At 38.4% G+C, this 21,818-nt stretch overlaps 1 protein-coding gene across 8 annotated transcripts in view; it reads right to left on the reverse strand.

Moving 5' to 3' along the window:
* Positions 1 to 434: 434 nt before the first annotated feature.
* Positions 435 to 21,818, reverse strand: part of LOC129767354 (speract receptor) — a 116,000-nt gene continuing 94,616 nt past the window's right edge. For 7 of the 8 annotated variants that reach the window (XM_055768128.1, XM_055768132.1, XM_055768130.1 and 4 more), the window contains 9 exons: positions 9,555 to 9,700; positions 9,339 to 9,486; positions 9,200 to 9,211; positions 8,667 to 8,757; positions 8,046 to 8,233; positions 2,681 to 2,965; positions 2,365 to 2,611; positions 996 to 2,307; positions 435 to 933 (listed from right to left, as the gene is read on the reverse strand). In XM_055768128.1, the coding sequence (XP_055624103.1) occupies positions 738 to 933; positions 996 to 2,307; positions 2,365 to 2,611; positions 2,681 to 2,965; positions 8,046 to 8,233; positions 8,667 to 8,757; positions 9,200 to 9,211; positions 9,339 to 9,486; positions 9,555 to 9,700 (2,625 nt within the window). In that variant the 3' untranslated portion in view covers positions 435 to 737. The remainder of the gene's footprint in view (positions 934 to 995; positions 2,308 to 2,364; positions 2,612 to 2,680; positions 2,966 to 8,045; positions 8,234 to 8,666; positions 8,758 to 9,199; positions 9,212 to 9,338; positions 9,487 to 9,554; positions 9,701 to 21,818) is intronic. The other variant, XM_055768134.1, reaches the window with a different exon arrangement.

A 21,818-nucleotide genomic window follows, 5' to 3' on the forward strand; every position in this document is an offset into this window, starting at 1 on the left:
TAAATAAATTGTTTTAATTGGATTGAAGCGCTGGATTGGATTATATTTTCTCAAAGTTTTGTCACTTTCTTTTTTTGCTTGAGCAGTGGTCTTAATGTTTCGTCCGACACTGTTTTCATAAATTTTCTTATAACGAAGAACATAATCTATCACTAGGCACAAATTGACCAAACATGGGATTTCAAACTTAAACTCTTCACTTACAAAGTAAATATGGTCAATTGAATTGAATTGGGAAATTGTTCTATTCAATCTATAATTTAATCAATGCAAACAAATGATTACTAAGCCAACGGTAGTCCTAAGTCAGCCTTGCGGTTATATTATACATATAACCCACCCATTTTTTTTACAAATATTAGGCTGTGATGATGAAGAGATGGTCAAGATGAATCAAAAGCAAAGTTTGTTGTTAACATTTAATAAAACCGTTTATTGAAGTACGTCATGCTTTTGATTTTCAGTTGTTGTTTATTGTTATTCGTTGAACAGCTTCTGGTTTTATTCGTCCTTTTTCATAACTCAACACTAGCCTTCCACTAATAGCCATTTTTCTTATCAAATAATTAAGGTTGGATTCCATTCCTTCATGAAAATGTTTCACTTTCACATTTCGTGTGCTGTATGATTATTGTGTGTTAACATTAATATGAACTAATGACTGTTTAACATTTAATGACTAGATACAGCTCATTATACGAGGATGTAGATTGTTCCGCCTATTGAGCACATCAAAATTAGGTAACGATTGTTTTCGTGAGTAGTGGCGTTGTAACCGTTGGGTAGGATTGCATTAGGAACCGTTCGCTGTGTATACCGAGATTATCAATGCACGGACAGGACGAGGTGATGTCCTCCGTGTCAGCCAGACTGTTGTCAGATTTTCGCATACTGCTGTCGGAAATAACCTCCATCAGAGCATCATCGCTGTATCTGAAAACGAGGACACAGAAAAAAAGTGATATTTCATCGTGATTGGATATACGATAACCTACCGGTGGTAACGATGTTGCTCCAGCATGGAACCACTAGCGAATCTGAGCCTCTTAGGAGATTCAAGACTAGACGAACGGGGCAGTGAATTTCGTCCCATTAGACCACGATTTTTAAGTGAGCTTCGCACACCAACAATACTGTTCTGCTGCTTCAGTAGCCCAAGGTATTGCCGCAAAGCCCGTGAGCCCCTTCGCTCCGCTCGTTCCTGCGTCCGCTTAGCCCTCGCTTCCGGATCCTCTCCGGTGAGCCAAAAAGTGTGCTGGTCGGCCTTTCCCTTCATTGGTATCATGCCACGATCGTCGAAATGATAACCACCAAGTGAATCGAGAATTTCTTTGGTTTGTAAACTACAGTGAATTTTAAGTGGTAAGCCAGTAGACTCCATGCGTGAGGCAGTGTTTACTGTGTCTCCAAACAGACAATAACGTGGCATTTTTAGTCCCACCACACCGGCACATACCGGACCCGAGTGGATGCCGATTCTTAGATAAAGTCGATCATTTGGCCTGTGCCTAATTTTGAACTCCGACACAGCGTCCAACAATTGCAGAGACATTGAAGCAATCTCAGCGGCATGCGTCAAACCATTGCGAATGGGAAGACCCGAAACCACCATATATGCATCTCCAATCGTTTCCACCTTGTAGACATCATAATGCCCAATAATCGAATCGAAACAAGTGTACAAATCGTTTAGGAAATCGACCACTTGCAAGGGAGTACTTTCGGCGGACATTGATGTGAACCCAACAATATCGCTGAAGTAAATCGTGACTAGATCATAGCTTTCCGCCTCCACTTTATGTCCTCGTTTCAACTGTTCAGCAACTGGCCTTGGAAGCATTTCCAGCAGCAAAGCTTCCGTCTTTTTCTTCTCTTCCTGAAGCTGATCCGTTCGCTCATCTACCAACTGCTCAAGGTTATTCGCATACTTTTCCATCATCGCCATCATATTGTCGAAAATGTTTGGCTTCATTCCCTTCCGCAGCGCTCGTAGCTTATTCCTAATAGTTTTGAAATCCGGTCGATCTTCAGGCCTTTCAGACCAGCATTCTTTCAAACAGTCCCGAATACAATCAAAAGAGGCCTCCAATGGTTGAATTGCGGGTCTGAAGAGTGTATTCGGATCCAGCGGGTTCATAACCCGTTTGAGGCATTCCGCTGGAGAGCATTCAATTTCACCGAAAGGTCCTCTGCGGGTGAAAATTTCATACAACACTATCCCGAACGAGTAAACGTCTCCCTTCTGAGTCCCGGACACGAAACACGTGGCACCAGCTCGCAGTAGTTCCGGTGCCTGATACAGTAGTTCTGAAAGACAGACATGATCGTGTTTTTGACTTCTTTCCATATTTTATGGGTACATACTCTGACATTTCTCAGCGTTGCTCTGCTTCTCTTCATGAATCTCATCCGTTCCCTGTTTGAACGCATACAAACCAAAGTCACTCAGTTTGACCACCCATCGGGAATCGATCAGACAGTTGGATGTCCTCAGTGTTCCATGGAATCGCAGCGGCGATTCGTGCAGGTAGATCATCCCACGCAAAATATCCGCCACCAGCGATGCTGTGAACATATTGTCCAGCTTGAAATCCTCGTTTTCCAGTACATCCTTTCAAAAGTATTTCCGAAAAAAACACGTCATTGTCAAACTTTCGGAATTATGAATCTCGAGCCATACCTTCAAACTTCCCCTGGGGCAGTACTCCGTTATGATGCATATATTCGGTGGTTCAGTGCAGGCGCCAATGAACGCGTTCAGATTGTCATGGCGCATATCGCGCAGCAGTTTCAGCTCCTTTTTCATCTCCCGCGTGATATCGATACTCTTCTTGCGGACCTTCTTTATTGCGTACAGTTGTCCCTTGTACAGCCCGATTGGGGTGAAAATAGTCGAATAGCGAAAGTCGGTATCAGGGTTGGAGCTTAAGCTGACCTGGCTGGTGCGGATCAGGGGATGAGTTGCCTAGAAAAATATTTTGAGATTATTACATAGTAGACAAGCAGACGAGTTAACGCAATCTTCATGAAATTGTGCAATTTCGGAAGACATTTGCACAATATCTAAACAACGAAGGATGCAAGCTGATGGGTGACAAATTGTACGTGAAGATGGATTTTGAACAGATCCCAGGCCTGAAATTCTATGAGGCCACTCTCACAGGAGATGTCCCCAGCAAATTTAGATTATTTTGACGTATGACTATGTCTTTCATTTCTATACCAGGGTGTAAAATCAAAGTTTCGAAAACGAAAGCGTTACGCCGGAGACCGAGATTTTGAGCGTTAATAGCTCCTAACCAACTGAACGAAATGGTATGATAAACACTCCATTCGAAAGATAAAATGTCTACACGTTATACACTTGTTACTTTCTGATCCAAAAACTTGTTTCAATAGTCTTAAAATTGCTTTCAAAACAGGCTATTGAAATCACCAATCGGTATATAAGCGAGCGCCGCTCGGAAATCCACTCAGTTATAATTGAACAGCGATTGGAGCATGTTGTCGCTGTTGTGGTGAAGCTCTTCGTTTATCATGAAAGCGCGAATGAACGGTGTCACCAAGAGCCTGTTTGTGCACCTAGGCCTAAAGGGAATCCATCAGGAGGAGAGTGATGCCACAAGCGGTTCCCCGGGAAGATCTCGAAGCAGCCGCTACACACACAAACACACATACACGCGTGGAATTCTTTCCGTTTGGATGCCATTCAGCATCGAGAAAGATCCGGAAAATAATCTGCCAGTTCCTCTGGGAATTTAAAAATACATTCATGTGAAAGAGTTTATTTGAATGTTTTCTGTCCATGTAACACTGTGACCAAATATGTTTCAATCAAGTGCTATTAACAGATGGTTATCGAGTTAGCATTAACCACTGGTGGGCTTCCAGTATCGAGGAAAATGTGGAAATATCTAATCGTTACTGAAAATAATCTGCCAGTTCCTCTGGGAATTTGAAATTACATTCATGTGAAAGAGTTTATTTTAATGTTTTCTATCCATGTAACACTGTGACCAAATACATTTGGTTTTGTGATTTTTCAATCAATCGCAATTAACAGAATAGCTTCTGAAGATTATTCTTCCCCATCAGTAGGATATTTCCGTATCCAATATTGTATGCGCCCGCAATCGATTATTGCTCAGTCGCCGAAAGTTCCGAGCTCAGAGAGTTCATTCCCCTCTAGTTTGCCTTCCAAATTGCCATCGTAAACCACGCCTTCTCTCGATTCAATCACGCACAAAAAGCATACTTAAGCGATATTCTGGTGGTGAGATGCATTCATTTTTCGTGAGGACATCGACAAGACAACATCGTTGCTGAGGGTGCTGGACGGCGAAGGATCGAGATCTGCCCTGAAACGCAAGCAGTTTGTTTGAAACTGTGAGGGAGCACAGAGAAGCCGATCCTTCAGGAGAAGAGAAGGTGACCATCGAAGCAGCCGCTACACACACACATACACGCACGGAATTCTTTCCGTTTGGATGCCATTCAGCATCGAGAAAGATCCGGAAAATAATCTGCCAGTTCCTCTGGGAATTTAAAAATACATTCATGTGAAAGAGTTTATTTGAATGTTTTCTATCCATGTAAAACTGTGATCAAATACATTTGGTTTTGTGATTTTTCAATCAATTGCAATTAACAGGATAGCTTCTGAAGATTATTCTTCCCCATCAGTAGGATATTTCCGTTTGTGCCTCCAACGTAACGCTCTCGTTTTCGAAGTCCCCCAAATACTCATTCATTCAGAATGAATTCAGATTCAACTTCAAACAAATGATCTCTAAATCAACGATAGTCCTACGTCACCCTTGCGGTCATACCATAGATATAACCCACTTCCTGTTTTTTTAGTCGATAAATTAGCCAAGAAGTTCTTGAATTGGCAAGGGATATGCCGTTGTAGACAGAAAACCATGGCTCTCGCCACAAACAAGATCATGTAGGGTACCACGGGGTGATTTGGTCATATGGGGTGATTTGGTCATATGGGGTGATTTGGACCACCCCTTTATCTCTAAAATAACGACACAACTGGGATTTTTTATAACGTCATTTCCTTCTATTGTTGAACCGTTTGTACCTAAAGTAAAAAAATCTTTGGTAAAACTTCACAAGTAGAGGGAAACGGTAGCATGAATACAGCAAGCACTTTGATCGTCAAAAAATGTGAGTTTTCCGATAGTGGTTCCAAGGTTTTTCCCGCTAATTAAACAAACTTTTCGTGTATTGTGCAGTAAAGTTCTGTTCGCCTACAGAAGAGGAACAATTTGATGTAGCGAAACTGTAAGTTTGATAACAATAAATGAAATTAATTGCATTTTAAGTTTTGCGTGTTGTGTGGGGTGACATGGACACGCTTCTGTGGGGTGAATTGGTCTTACAGGTTTGAGACTTTTCTTTGGTTTAATTGATTCCAGATCCCGCTGAATTACAAAAAGAGGAAGGACAGACAAGGTTGGAAGAAGGAGGAGATTGAAAGAGCAACGCAGGCAATCGAGAACGGATTTTCTTTGACCAAGCATCAAAAGTATTTGAAAATGCTCGACTTACAGTGTAAAGATTCATGCAGAATTCGAGATGGTGTCAATCCAACTTTTCTGGTCTGGAATCTGGCCAAGACACCTGGTATCGATCCCAAAATATTGTTACTGATTGTAACATTCTCCTAAAATACTTTACATAAACATAAGTATGTTTTTTTTCGATGAAACACACACTGGACCAAATCACCCCACAGGCGGTCCAAATCACCCCGCATCAAATTTTAATGTCCAAAAATCATCTCTTTTATTTTATGATATATTTGGTAGATTGAAGCTTTATATAATTATTAAACATTATTTATTGGGAGAAAACAAGTGTAGCTCAGTATACAATGTAACATTTTTTATTTAGACCGTATTGGTTTGGAAATATTAGGCGATTTGCTTAGGTGGTCAAAATTCCCTCCTTTTCCCCTACTCGAAAATGTATAGGGAAGACTGCTTGCAGAAACGTCTCCTTCCGCTTATTAAGGCTCACAAAGGTACGGTGAAGTTTTGGCCAGATTTGGCAAGCTACCAATGTGGTCGATTACATTGAAAAAGACAAAATTGTCTCCAATTACGGCCGATTGAAAATATTGGCAATTGTCAAGCGGGAAATTAAGAAGGGTGCCAAAGTGACTAGGGATGCTACAGACATGAAAACATAGACAACAGAGAGTCTAAATATTGATGGAGGGTATCCGAAGAAAAGTACGGAAATTCATCAAAACTGTAACGGAATAATTTTTTCAATATTATTTCAATTTCTTGAGAACAGTCACATCAAGAGCCGTGTTCTAAAGCGAAATATTTTGAAGGTATTACTACTCTATAACAAATATGTGACAATTTGATAGGGTTCATTGTAAAAAAAAACAGTGAAATAAATCGTCAGGATTTTCATTCACTTGAAGTAAACATCAAGTAAAATAATACGTAATATGACTGTAATACTTGACTTGTTTTGTTTGTATTGAAGAGGCACCAAACTTTGAGCTCATTCGCCTGACAGTAATAGTTATTACATTGTTCTGTTGTATTATATTGATGACTAGCTGACCCGGCAAACTTCGTCCCGCCCAAAATTTGTTTTTTGTTTTCAATACCTTCAAACATTCACGTTTTCTCACTATGCGCAAGTTCATGGGTCCATTCGCAGAACCGTTCATTGATTGATCTTCTAATCGACCTCGTTGAATTTACCTTTTACTATAAAATTCCTAACTCATCATCATAATAGTAGATTATTCTCGTTCAAAATTTTTCAACCATTTGCAAATAACATGTTTCTCCGTTACATGAATAAATGTTTGATACAGAAAATATGATAGAATAAAGACAGCCCTAGATCGGACAATTCCTTACTCGAGTTTTGCTCTTATCAACACATCCGGCTACACATTTTTATTGGTACAGATAGAAGAAGATATAGCAGTGCGTTTCATCTCCTGAAAATCCATTTCCACTTTCGAACAAAGATCAATTTCGTTAGCGCAAACATCAAATGGACTAACAACGCTTGTCACTATGTAATTGTACAATATATGGGAATTTAATTTTCCAAATTTTCCCTTTTTTCTTCAGAGTTTTCCGAAAATGTTCAATTGTCATGTTTGGTTGGAATATGTGTAATATTTTTATGGGACTCCCTCTCCATTCCAGAGGAGGGAGGGGTGCCATACCATCATAGAAACATTTTTCGTACCCAAAAACCCTCACATCTCAAAATTGGTTCGATTTGCTTGATTAGGTCTCGAATTATGTAGAAATTTGTGTTTCATTCCTATGACAGTCCCCCCCTAGAAAGGTGTGTTGAACCACCTTAGAAATGTTTCTTGCCCCCTAAAATCTTCACATGCTAAATTTGGTTCAGTCTGCTTGATTAGTTTTTGAATCATGCAGAAATGTATGCTTTTTTTGTATGGCAGTCTAAAAAACAATCAAAGAAAGGTTGAACGCTGATTAGCTGAGTTTCATTTCGCTAATTTTGTATGAGGTTCTACGCGGTCCTACGTTTATAACAAAATTTATATGGTAATGAGAAAAAGCCGACATTCATCGTAACGTGCTCAAGTCATGATCGGATGTGACAACCAGCCGGGAAACTATTTGCTGAATTTTACTTCGGGATTTTCGGTCACAACGTTTTCGGTCTTACATTTCAAGTTTCTTTAAACTAACAAAAGTTGAATTCACCACGAACGTTATCATGGATGAACGTTTCCGTTACTTGTTAGAGTAACTTTAATGCCACAAAATTAGTAGAAACGAAAAAACTTTAATTGACCTTCAACTCTACTATTGCACCATAATGTATTTCTCAATCCCAAACTGAGTGAGAACTGGTACAACCTGCAAAAAGTATAAACACCGTAAATCACACTTTTATCGACACATGCATCTCAACGACCACTTCTGTCGCCCATTTTTATCGCGCTCGTTTTAATTCCCCTACTCGAGCGGAAGCCCAACAAAATGCGTGTACTCAACTGGCCGCATCTATTCTCTTACCCTTGTCAGTTTCTGACCCGTGCTCTCCTTTTCGTTTTCGTGCATCTGAATATCCTTGAAGTCTACTTTCCACAGTAAACTGTCCAGCTCCTGTTCGTAGCGCCAATTCCTGTACAGGACGAGGGACACGACCCCGAGCAGCAGCAAAGCACCACCGGCTACTCCAGCCGAAATTTCACCTGTATAACCTGCATGAGAAGAAGCAACGGAACAGAAAAAAAACACACGAAACAACATGAATTAAAGATAAGGTGTCGCGTGCTATGAATAAAATGTGACTATTAGTGGAATGCACGAGAAACTGCGAGCGTTGACATGAAGCGATATAAATCAAATAACACATCAGCATCCGGTCATAACTCGTGTGGGAGTGCTGGAGGGAATCGGGTCGATCGTTATTATGTCAAAGTATTTATGGTAATGGACGAAATAATGATGATTGATTTCATTCCTTCGAATGTGTTGATAAATTGGTTCTAGTTACTAATTGTATTTACATTCGTATCGATTCGCATCTCGATCAGACCAGATTGACTGTGGCTTCATTTTATATCTCTCGCATGCATCATCAAGCAGTCTCACGCAACCAAAACACGAGAATCACTTTCCGTCTATACTCACTGATACACTTCTCGCCACGGAATCCACAGGGTGGCTCTGCGATGGGTGGTCCTGATCCAGCCCAGTCAATGGCATCGAATAGCTTAATGTCCTGAAAGACGCAGGGGGAAAATTGGGGGAGACTGTGAAAAGAGCGGCGAAATAATATGCGGCATATAAAAAACAAATTCGTGACACAGCGAAAACAAGCCAACGAAAGACGAACTGGTGGTTCTGAAGATGAATGATAAAATACAAGTGACGGTTTTCTTCGAGCCAACATTAACATAGGTGTGGATGTCAGGAAAAGCAAATGCGAGCGGAGAGAAGTAGACCGATAAAAGGATTAACTGTGGAGGGGCAATCAGTCAAAGTCATCGTTGCGTCAGGAACATTGAGTTCACTTTCAAGGACAAGGTTAAGGAAAAGATTTATTATTTTTTGTTGTAATTTTTCAAAGGATCGTGATCACAAAACCCACTCTCGTGAAACAGATAAAAACGGATAGGAGACAAAAAAGCTCACATAAAAATACCTCGAGATTACCGACTTACCTGTACCTCAAACTGAATGTGATGTGAAGGAAAATGAAAGAAAATCGAGTGCGCATTAATAGAAGCTCCCTAATGGTTATCCGTAGTGCTAAAGTACCAAAAAATATACGACGAACAAAAAACTAACAACTAAACTCACCGGAACATGCTCAGTGTTGGGTGCACTGAAACGTCCGATTGGAAACAGTCCGAATTCTCTCCCCGAGGAAGCCGAAGCGAAGGGTTTTCTGGCCAGGATTGTGTAATTTCCCGCGGCATCACCGTTCTCGTCGATATGTGTTAGGTAGCTGGTAAAAATGGTTATTAATGTTTTGGTTCGTGATCGATCCACAATATCTCTCCACTCCTCACTTACCCCATCGCACTCATGTAAGCTCGACCTTTGGTTGCTTCAATTATGGCGGTGCCATTTTTTGGGTTGCCACCTTCCAGCAGCACTCGCAACAGTGCATTAGCATACAAATGGACCGCATCGTAGAGATACGCTGCCTCTGCGCGGATCTGTTGAATTGAAAGAGATTGAAGAGGATTAGCGTGTTATTGAAGAATAAGAAGCCGTATTTTTTGGGTTATTTATTAGACACCTTTTAACAATCACTGTGTTATCATATATCCTTTGACAAGAAATATCTCGAAATCATAATACATCGACTAGAGGCGAATGAACTGAAAAGTTTGAAGCCTCTTTAAGCCAAAAAGAAGAAGAAGATAATACATCGATACTAGTTTTCAGTTTTCAGAACAGTTAATTCGAGGTTAGATCTATCAATTACGGGCTTGACAATGTTGCGCAACGGAATTGAGTAGTGCAATTGAGTTTCTGTCATTCGCGTCAGTAGTATTGAAAGAGTTCACATCAATCAAATGAACTGTAACTCAAACAAGAAGTTATACGCGCGGAGAAAATCACCCACAAACTAGTGATTGTGAGGAGCTTTTCTTGGAGCAAATGAAGTAGCAAAAAAAATCATTACAATATAAAATCGCAAGATCAATTCTCTTTCCCAATAAATTGGATTTTTTTTAAATATTTCGAGAATGGGTGCATTTAGAAGGAGATTGCTGAAGATCTTTTTTGTTTTAAATCACATCAGGTTTCATGATTTGTGCCTAAATTGTTGATTGTTAAAATTCAAAAATAAAAATCATAAAAATTCGTTGTTCCACAAAGTTCGTCAAAAATAGTTTTACCGTCTTGTACCCATTTCTACATGACTTCTATTTTATATGAAAAAATAAAAAAAAAATGTATTAGGTAGGTATTAGATATTGCAAATCAATTTTTTTTTGCAAATTAAAAACAAAAGTACTAATTTTTTTTCTCGGTGTATTTTTTTCACGTTTGGACATCAATACTCTATAACTCTTGCTAAGACTCTATTACGGTGGTATTCATAGTTTTTGAGATATATATTATCATAGATTTCTCTTACTAAAATCGATACACCTTTTTCAAAAGTTACATTTGAGTCAAAAAATTTCCAAATGTTGTTTAAACCTCATATTTCCTCCAAACCAAACGGAATACAAACTTTCATTCGAGTCAAAAATACTCATGTTTTGTCATTTGTCGATTTCATTTGGAATTGTACTATGTGCATCACACATATCACATGTTTCTGAGGGCCAACATTTTGGTTTGAATTGTTGTTTTTGTTGATGCTAAAGACTTAAAATTCGGAGAGTTCATTCACGCCTAGTTCAAGTTTTTCAAAATCACATTATCCAGCCTCTATTATATCAAACATCATTATCATCACTGATGATACAGTCAAGCTGCGGCGGCTCTTGCTATCAATCGAGAGTTGCTCATACATTGGTGCAGATCGCTCGGCGTGCAGTCCCTGCAGAAGGGCAAACACTACATCGCAAGCCCCACCCTTTGTTATTCATTAGTCAGTCAGAGCTGCATAAAAGTGTGAATCGGGTTTTATAGTAGACAAAATGACTACGCCAAACACTCTCTCTCACTCATGCATGGTACACCTTCATATCATAGGGGACAAGGACGCTCAGCAGTGTAGTGTATTTTTACTCGATACGCGATCCATCGGAGCGTTTGCATTTGGTTCACTCTTTTGGAAATAAAATCATAAGCTAAGGAGTTGAAATCAATCGCAACAAATGTTTGTTCCTTTCCGCCCAAGGCAGGTTTATACGACGAGTAAAAAATTAAAGGTGGAATTTTCAGAAAAAAATATTTCCCATATGTTCTGCCGTAAGATCGTTGTTGGCCAATTGAAGATTGCGTTGTCGCAATTAGATTCGTTTACCATTGGTTTAAAGCAAAAATAACAATGGAGAAACTACACACGAAAAAAAATGGTGAAACATAGCGCGAAGTCGAAAATTTCAAGTGATTTTAGACATGCTGCACCTTTATGGAAAATAAACGCATACAGATGAGATGTACATCATTTTAGAGCTCCAACCTCATTGATTCTCGGTCTGTCAGACCGTATGCGCCAGTATAGGAGGGTTAACAGAGTTTATTAAACGGAACATCGTCGCTATCAAGGTTACCATATCTACAAAATATATTAATATTCTGTCTTTATACAGACTTTTCAAAATATCTTTCCAATATTAGTTACGGCTTGATCTCAATAATATTTTTTCCCAAATCACCAATTGTATTCCTATAGCCTTCGAATTAGTCTGAATGAGAGTTATTTTGGCATTCATGTGTGTAGTACTGTCATCTTATGTTAAATCTAATGCGAAAATATGCACAAGTCTGCGTTATCGGCTAGCTTTACAATAAATAAATAACACTGCTTATCTGTTTCCTACTAAAGCACAGTAAATGCGAATTTTTACGTGAATATCATCAATATCGCCAAATCCATAATAACTGTGTCAATCAATGACACTCAAGCTAAGGGTGCTCATACACTGTTTGACCGAAGCCAAATATTTGGCTCTTTTTGACAGATAAAATTTGATCAACGTGTAGGGGAAAGTCGGGAGAGACGGACACCCCTGTATAATTGATAAATTACATTTTTGTGTATCCATACCATTGACCTACTGTGAAACCCTAGCTGGCTTTCTATTAAAAATGTGAATAAAAACAAAAAAAGTAATCTTCAAAGAGTAGCCCGATGTAATATTGGGTTGGGGAAAAATAAATGTCGTATATTGTCAATATATGGCAGCATCTAAACATATCTTGTGTTGTACCTATCGCATCGGGTCATACTGTACGGCTATTTAAAGACGACAATCTGTTCTGCAAGTGTTTCGACAGTGTTGTGATTGTCCTTTTCAGTCTCAAGTTATAGCGCGTCAAAGATGGAGTCCACCAAGCAAGAAATTCGCCATATTTTACGCTTTTACTACCTGCGATGTAAAACTGCAACGAAGGCAGCCGAAAAAAATCGTGTAGTTTATGAACCCGATACTGTAACGATTCGCACAGCACAGCGTTGGTTTGATCGATTTCGTTCTGGTGTAGTGGCTGTCGAAGATACACCCCGTACTGGAAGGTCAATCGTCGTGGAAACCGATAAAATCGTTGAAATCATTCAAGTAGACCGGTATGCGAGCACTCGCTCGATTGGCCAGGAACTGGGTATAGACCATAAAACCGTTTGGAACCATTTGCAGAAGATTGGATGCCAAAAAAAGCTGGATGTATGGGTACCACACGAGTTGACGCAAAAAAATCTTTTAGACCGAATCAACGCCTGCGATGCACTGCTCAAACGGAACGAACTCGACCCATTTTTGAAGAAGATGGTGACTGGTGATGAAAATTGGATCACGTACGACAACCTAAAGCAAAAAAAGTCATGGTCGAAGCGCGGTGAGCCGGTCCAAACCATCGCCAAGCCCGGATTGACGGGCAGGAAGGTTTTGCTTTGTGTTAGATGGGATTGGAAGGGAATCATCTACTATGAGCTGCTCAACTATGGCCAGACCCTCAACTCGGTTCTCTACTGTGAGCAGCTTGACCGTTTGAAGCAGGCGATTGACCAGAAGCGGCCAGAAATGATCAGTAGGAATGGTGTTGTTTTCCATCAGGACAACGGTCGGCCTCACACATCTTTGAAGACTTTGAAGATTGCATCCACTGTATAGTCCGGACCTGGCTCCAAGTGATTATCATCTCTTCCGGTCCATGCAAGACGCTCTTGGTGATACTAAGTTGGCCTCAAAAGAGGCTTGCGAAAACTGATTGTTTGAGTTTTTTGCAAATAAGGAGGAGGGGTTTTATAAGGCGGGATAATGAAGTTGCCTTCTAAATGGCAACAAGCTTGCGAACAAAACGACGCATATTTGACTTAAATTGGATAATTTTAAGTATGTTAAATAAAGCGTCAAATTTCGATCAGAAATAGGACATTTCTTTTTCCCCAACCCTATATATAGATATTGTGCCGGAATTCAACGATTTTATAACGATGACGGAATTCGGTTCTACAATATGTGAGAGAAACATTTTTACATCCTTTGGCCACGTTGGGATTCTGTTTCATGACGATCAGAACTCGGGAGAATTGTTGATTATTAACTTTTGCTAAAATACGAGAATAAATACAAATTTGTTCTTACTTCATATAACATGATTTTTGACGTAGGATTACGTCTTTCGGGAACATATTGGAGTACAAATTGAAAATCGAAAATCAAGCACATCGTGACAATTGTCCAATTTCAAACGCTTATTGATCAATCATTTCATGATGGATTGTTGAAATTTTTGCGTCAATCGATTTCGGCACTCCATAACAATTTTTTATATTGAATAAAATAATATTTGTCATGAAACTAACTATTGAACAATTGAAAAATCTCAACCCCTATTCTAACGGAAACATTCACTTCTAATTGGTCAAAATTGACGACACATGCGGCGGTCCCCTAACAGAGACATCAAAACCAAGCTGCCTGGCGGAAATCGGCATTGCAAATAGATGAAAGTAGGGGGAGCTATTGTTCCTACCGAAATGTGTTCCCTAACAGAGACATCGTAACCAAGCTGCCTGGGGGAAATCGACATTGCAAATACATTAAAGTAGGGGGAACTTTTGTTCCTACCGAAATATATTCCCTAACAGACACATCAAAACCAAGCTGCCTGGGAGAATTTTCACCGAAGGAAAGCTCATGCGGCGAGAAAAAATTGGAACAATGAAGAAATATTCGAGAAAGTTATTTCCCATATGCTCTACATAAAGTATTAGGTGTTGTTAGTCCAATTATAATTCGTATTGGGTTGAATAAACACTCAGAAAGTAAAATTTATAAAAGAAAATTACCTTTTCCTTTTCTAATATGTTTTCTCTATATTAAAATAACATGTTTTTACTGATGAGAAAAATTGATAATTGTGTTCGGTATTGGTAATTATCTTATACATTGGTACATTGGTAAGTTTTTTTTCTTTATTTCATCCATACATAACACAGGAGGCATCTCGCTAGGGTCACAGAGGGCGGTTTTCATCATATCTCAAAGAGTTTAACGATGTAATTCTTCAAACATTTCCAAAATCAATAGATAGCCTAACGGAATCCTACGTCAACTAAGCGGTCGCGTCTCGGACACAACCCTCCTGTGATTTTTTCCTCCCCTCTGTTAACACTGATTTGAGCGTTGAATGTAAACCAGAATAGCATCGATGGATGAACTCGATGTGTTCATAATGTTTTTTTTTCGATTCTGAATTTTTAAAATCTTTGAAAATTTTAGAATTTTACCAAATGTCTACACTTGCGCGTGAACCGGAATAAGATTGCACTCAATTCACCTTGTTTTCGCGTGTAGTGTATTTGGAAATAAGGCCGAGGTGGCATTGGATCGGAGTACGCACGAAAATTTGATTGTACGAAAACTGACGAAAAGAAATAAACAATTTTGTTCGATAGAAGCTGGCGAATTCGAACGAATTCGCCAGCTTCTATCGAACGTTTATGTGCGTTTCCTGCATGCACATTTTCGTAAGAAGCTGCAGGCAGTGTCACCTCGGTCACTTTCTATTATTTTTTTTAAATTTCTGTAAACATGTAAAAAATCCTTCATTATCATTGAGACGAAGATGGCATTTTTTTCTTGCTAATTAGTTGAAAACAACTTTGTCTATTACAATCTCAACGTTCATCATACATTTTTGACATGTGAAATGCACTGCCGTTTAAAATCAGCTTTTGTAGTTGTTCTTTCACTGTGCCTAGGCATCGAATTGAAAAAAGTAACACCTAGTTTAAATTTATCATTTGTTGTCGATAGCGATCTGTATACACCGTCTCACGTTTTAGTAGCTCATGATATACCATACCCTCCTAGTCCCACCACACACAAAGCATCGTTTCTCGGCCGAAATGGAAAAAAAAATTTGAAGTGCCGAAACCATCTCTCACTGCTGGAACATCTAAACTCAAAACCGTTAATGCGACATATGTTGTGCTATATACCATTAGACAGGAAATTTATCCAGCAATGCTTCCGCCCCGTTATGTAAGCAGGATTTTTTTTTGCTAAGAACAAGAATATTCAGAAGTTAACAATTTGACGATTAAACTTGGTATGTTTTCTTTCGATTGCACTAACCACTCGCCTTCCTCCCCGAAGCAACGAGCAATCTATTTTCCTAAATTCGGGCGTTAGCTTACAATGTGTGTTGATGCGTATAATGAATGATTCTCCATTTACCGATAATAGGGATTTATCAGTTATTATAGTGTATGTTGCCCAACCAATTCGTGCTCAATTCACGTTTTAATCGTTTAGGTCTAGCTAGTAACAATTTATGTAATTGTGGTCCAGGATGTTATAATATCGAGAATGTTATTTGGCTACTGGCTACTGATTTAGAAGATCGAAAGGGTATACTCACGCATATCAGATTATGATAGCTTCAGTAGTCGCGATCTTAATATTATGCTCCCCATATATGTCTTCCTAAAAAACTCGCTGTGGAGTCTTAGAATGTTATTTCATCTAACCCGTTAAAGGATACTTAGAATGTTATTTCATCTAATTAACGGGTTAGCTGAAATAACATTCTAAGACTCCACAGCGAGTTTTTTAGGAAGACATATATGGGGAGCATAATATTAAGATCGCGACAAGTTCATACAGGAAATGGTGTTTTTTTAGGGCTTCCATTTGATGTATCAAAAGAAAAAAAATTACAGATTTTGAACAATGAAAAACTCAATTCAAAAGCAATTTCTACACACAATCACAGCCCTTCGTCAAGATCCCGACAGTGCCTCTAGGCCCAGACCCATCAACTTTTTTTATTTGAAAATAACACATAAAACACATTATTTAGGAAATACATATCTGAAGTTTACAGAAAAGAAACAATCTTGCTCATCTTTCATAATCTCACAAAATAAGACATCACTGCTTTTTCAAATAAAAATAAAAACCCATGTCCAAATTTAATACGACCACAAAGGTCTCGAGCCAAGAACTCTCAATATAAGAAAAAGGTCGATTCAGCAGCTTGAATCAGCTTCAAAAGAACGAATTAGTCTCTGTTTACAACAGTAATAGTGAACTGAAAGTGTTTCTTCCACAAGAAACGTTTCTTGGTGGAACAAAAGGCTCAAAAGACTTCGCAAAACAGCGCGGAATCTGTTCAATAGAGCAAGCATTACTTCGGACTGGACTCACTATAAGAAAGCCTAACCGAATGCAGCAGAGAACTCAGACGATCTGAACGAATATCCTGCGTACATAACGGCAGAAGCATTAAAAAGAAAGAGCCTTGCAAAAGACCACTCGAACGGGCTAGGCCCCCTTTATAAGGACGACGGTTGGTTCTAGGGATTGCATTACCGTGCCAAAATTTCAACAACCGGTTATTCGGTAATGATTCGGTAATTTCATTACCGGTAAAACCGGTAAATCGCCGGTGAAAAACATACTTTAAAATACCCAATTTTCTTGAAGAAACGGCTATTATTTAGGATGATTAGTTTACAAAAAAACATTTTGCAAGATTTTGTTGGTTAAAGTAATACTTAAGGATACAGAGAACGTTAAGTCTGTCGTCTTCTAACCTAGATCGGATCTCATTATGTTGGGCGTACAGTACGAAGAGTACCGAATACCATTGTCATGTATTTGCCTTTGATGTCCTCTGTACGGAAACTCTTGTCCGAGGGTTTTCATCAATCCGTTTATAGACATTGAGCTTGGGCTGGACGTTGATACTTTTGATTGTTACGATCGTTGTTCAAGTTTTTCCAGCTTTCCAGCTTGTCCAGCTACTGAATCAATATCATCATCGTCAAATTTGTCGCCAAAGTCATAATTAATTGTGTCACGATCACGAGCAGAATAATTATTCATATACGACAGGGGTGGCCTAACTTTAGGGCATTACGGACGACTAATTGTTCAAATGTTAGGCTGCGGTCTACCAACGTTGACTGTATTTAACTAGTGATGAAAATAGATTGGTCGGATACCGGATAACAAATCCAGCCAGCCTCGAGCCTCAGCCCTTTATAAGTTTATACAAGACTAAGAGAAATGACAGGCGAATATGAGGCAAATGAATCGTTAAATTTTAGAAATAAATAAACATAGAAATGTGTTTATTTATTTCTAAAATTTAACGATTCATTTGCCTCATATTCGCCTGTCATTATAATAACTATAAACGAATATTAAATTTTTCGTTCTGAATAAATATCCTATTTAATAGTATATCAAGTTTTCAGGAAAAAAATCTGGAACATTTTTTTTTCCTGATAATGATTTTATATCATAATTTTGAAATTTTTGTAAGTTGGACTTAGAGTTGTCTTCAGAGATGGTAATCTGAGAGGAGGTACACTTACTTCACTACAAATCCAATCTGAATTATTATGACCGGCGACCGGCGGTAGAAGAAGTTCGCTTTTATATATTTTATTATAACTTTTATATTTTTATTATACCTTTTCGAGGTAATTTTGCATGTTGTTGCATCAAAAAAGTATCTGGACAGAGACGAGACCGCCCAAAGAAAATCGATTTCACTTCGGTGCTCTGCTGGAAATTCATTATTTCATCATCATCATTATTCACCATAATTTACCACTGGTTAATTTTGAGTAATGTTATAAAGTTAATACTGTTAAGCGTTGATAATAATTAATATTTAATATATAATAAAATTATAACACCTTGATAACATAATAACATTTCTGACATGTCAGTCATCACACCTTATTTACTTGTGAAAGTTATTTTTTGTTTATTGTCTTATGATTTATCTTAAGCTAATAATTTTTATTGTAATATCCTGTCACTATCCGGTACCCGGACGGATATGCTCTTCATCTCTAGTTTTAAATCTCCTGTTCTCGAGCGCAAAATCATAACTCGTATATTCGCGCACGGTGTCACATACTGTAATTTTGCTATTGTGTTTTTCTAGGCGTGATGGTATTTAATTGAAGTAAAAAATTATAATATAATTGAATCTTCAAATTCCAGAAAATATTTTTTCTTCAACTTCACTCAGTTTCAATAGTCATTTAATTCAGCCTTTTCAGATCAGAATTATTGATTCCCGGTCTGTGAGATCGTATACTCGAGTACAGGATGGCTAATTAAAGGGAAAAAGGTCAAACTAATAAAAACTCAATAATAAATTATTCTATAAAATAAAAATAATTATCGGTTACTAAATCATTGATAAATAATACTTTATTTTGTGTAAATCTCATCAATCGATATCGTTATTTTTTCAAGAAAATTGCCCCTCTGAAGATTCAAAACATTTATTTTCCATAAAAATACATCCAACATGATTATTATATTTCTCAATTACCGAGAGGTATAAGAACTATCTGTCAGAAATATTGACCCCTATTATGTAAATTAAATCGAACGGTCAATTGCATATTTTGAAACGAAATTTGGGATTTTTCTCCCAAAGCAAAACATCAGAAATGCAACAAGTAAAACAAACAGCTCGGTGAATTATACCGACAGCTTTCACCCGACTGCAAAATAGAGCATAATTCTATTATTCATAATTCAATATTTAATTTCAGAAATTTCTAATTTCTCGTTCATCAATGTTGTTCTATTCATGAATATATTTCATGGAAGAAATCTGCATAATTAAATCACATTCACATAGTTTAAAAATAAAAATAACAATACTTCATTAAAACTCGCATTCGCAGTCTTCAAAATCGAAGTTTTCTCCAAAAATTTAGTTTCGGTTGATTTTCGGATGTTTCCAGAATTTTCAATTGGTCATTTAACAAATGATATGCCTAAATAACTAACAATCTGAGAAAAGATATTTAAACGAAAACTTTTATGAAGAAATATCTAGTTTTACATCTTAATCCATTGCGTTTGGATAGTGTCACCATTCTAGACCAGGTGGCGGGCGCCTAGGAGTACCTACGCTGGCGAACGGTAGACCGTTGACTACCGTTTGGCCATCCCTGATATACAGGAACAAATCTGCATATACGAAACGTCTTCCTGCAATCTTTCCAATCGGGGCTTCGAGCAGCTGCTTCGAAACCTATAGTTGCTCTGATAGCTATTCTAGCATAAATTGCAATCTGACGTCAGCTTCATAAAGGATGCATTTCTTCCGCAATAGCAGTTCAACAGCGACCAGAACTGGTTCGAGGGTTCCAACCAATTTCATTATCGCTGTCAGTTCTTCATCGCTGAAGCTGAACCTTGTGTTTCGTTTTCAGATCGAGCAGAGATTTTTTGAACTGAAGTTCTTAGGTCGTAGGTCGGAAGTCATAGATCTTATTTGATTCTTGAGTAATATTTCAAAGCGGTATAAAGGCAAATATTATTTATGGCGTAAAAAATTACCAAAATTACCGTTTAATGATTGTAAAATTACCGATTATTCGGTAATGGAAAATGATCCGGTATTACCGGTAAAACCAGTAACGGTAAAACCGGTTAACAATCCCTAGTTGGTTCACAAAATCCCTCAGAAGTATTAGACTTACTGATGAAGACTCACTTCCCGGGAATCGAATCTGTTGTCCGTTATCTTTTCCTTCAATACAATGGAAGCCTGAAGAGACACGAAACATTGCGTCACATGCCCCACCCCTATGTGATTCAACAGCCAGTCAATTTCACTGCTCCGCACCGAACCGATCATTCAATTTCTAACCGGAATTTCAATTTTCCTGGCATCCAAAGAAGAACCGTCTCCCACCGCATTCGTGTTATCCATCTAACACACATACTGATGTAATAGTGGTGGTGATACAAATGTAAAATGGCTATATAGTCAGCTTTTGTATTGTTCTCGGGAGAACAAGAATGAATCAATGAATCAACCATTTTCAGCTGTCGGTGAGTGAGACGCGATGTTGTACGTGAAAGAGTTAAGAAAATAAAATTTTACTCGAAAAAATGTTGAAAATTAGGCCTGTTATGAGAGCAGATACAAAATGTTTAACTAACGATGCAAACAAAAAGTTTGAAGAGAGTTGGAAGGAATGTGTCATTGTTGAAGTAGAGTATGTTGATGGATAAAGATGAATGTCTAAAAATGATTCTAACTAGCTGGGAACTTCCAAGTGATGTGCAAACACGTACAGTTGTAGGAACAGAATCAGATTTAAAGTTATGCTGGTCGGAGCGAGAGGAACGTTTCCAAAAAATGATTCTCGTTGTTGACACGCTAATTTTTTTCATTTGTTTGTTCCTAAAATACACAAAAGGGATTCGTAATACGAATAACATTAGCAAACATAACAAACGATACAATGCTCGAAGATTGTATCGGGCTTGATTGTATCGGGAAAACGCAGAAAAAATAATTCTCAGATAATGACATAACGATAAACTTACTACCTGACGATGTGGGAGGATATTTCGGGCGATACAATCCCTTGGTGATAATCCCTGGCCGGTTAACACCCACGAAGAGAGAGCACAAATGCACAAAGCGGTGCATGTTCTATGAAGTATCGTTGTGTTTTAACGAGCTCGAGAGTATATGAATAGGCCGGCATTTGAGCAACTTTTCGTGGTCTCCGACCATTATTGCACCCGTAGTTGATACTATTTCAGGACGAATGAAGACAAAATCATCTCTGACCTTTATTGCATTTGTCGAGATAAACTATCGACCTGAACTATTCTCACTTTGAACAGATTGGTTCAGTAGAGAATACTTCCCCCGGCCGGAGTTCATCTATTCGTTGAACCTATTCTCTCTAGAGTGCAGCCTCTTCAACCGTTTCATGCTTTGAAACTTTTTGATTGCAGAATACATCACATCATCAGGGGCAATTTGTAGCGCGTAAGCGTATATCCGGTGCACAATCTTCACCCTTTGCTCGTCTGAAGTACGTAGAATGGTGTCAGAGGATACGAACAGATTGAAAATATCGGAGGAATGAAGAGAAAGTTGTGCATTTTTGCGTATGTTCCAATCCACATTTTGTCTCAATAAAAATGGCCGAAAAACAACTTTTCTTATTAATTAGATCGCTCAATTTTATCGATGTGGCGAAAAATGAGTCGAAAATTATGCCATGAGTGCAACTAAAGTGGTATGTAGGATAGTGCGAATCTTAAATTACGATTGTGTGTTGATCTTTTCTGTCAGAATGGTTGAAATGAACCAGCTGCCAACGATTCTCGAGGAGATGTGATTACAGTC

This window comes from Toxorhynchites rutilus, chromosome 2, assembly GCF_029784135.1.
Source record: "Toxorhynchites rutilus septentrionalis strain SRP chromosome 2, ASM2978413v1, whole genome shotgun sequence".
Classification (NCBI taxonomy): domain Eukaryota; kingdom Metazoa; phylum Arthropoda; class Insecta; order Diptera; family Culicidae; genus Toxorhynchites; species Toxorhynchites rutilus.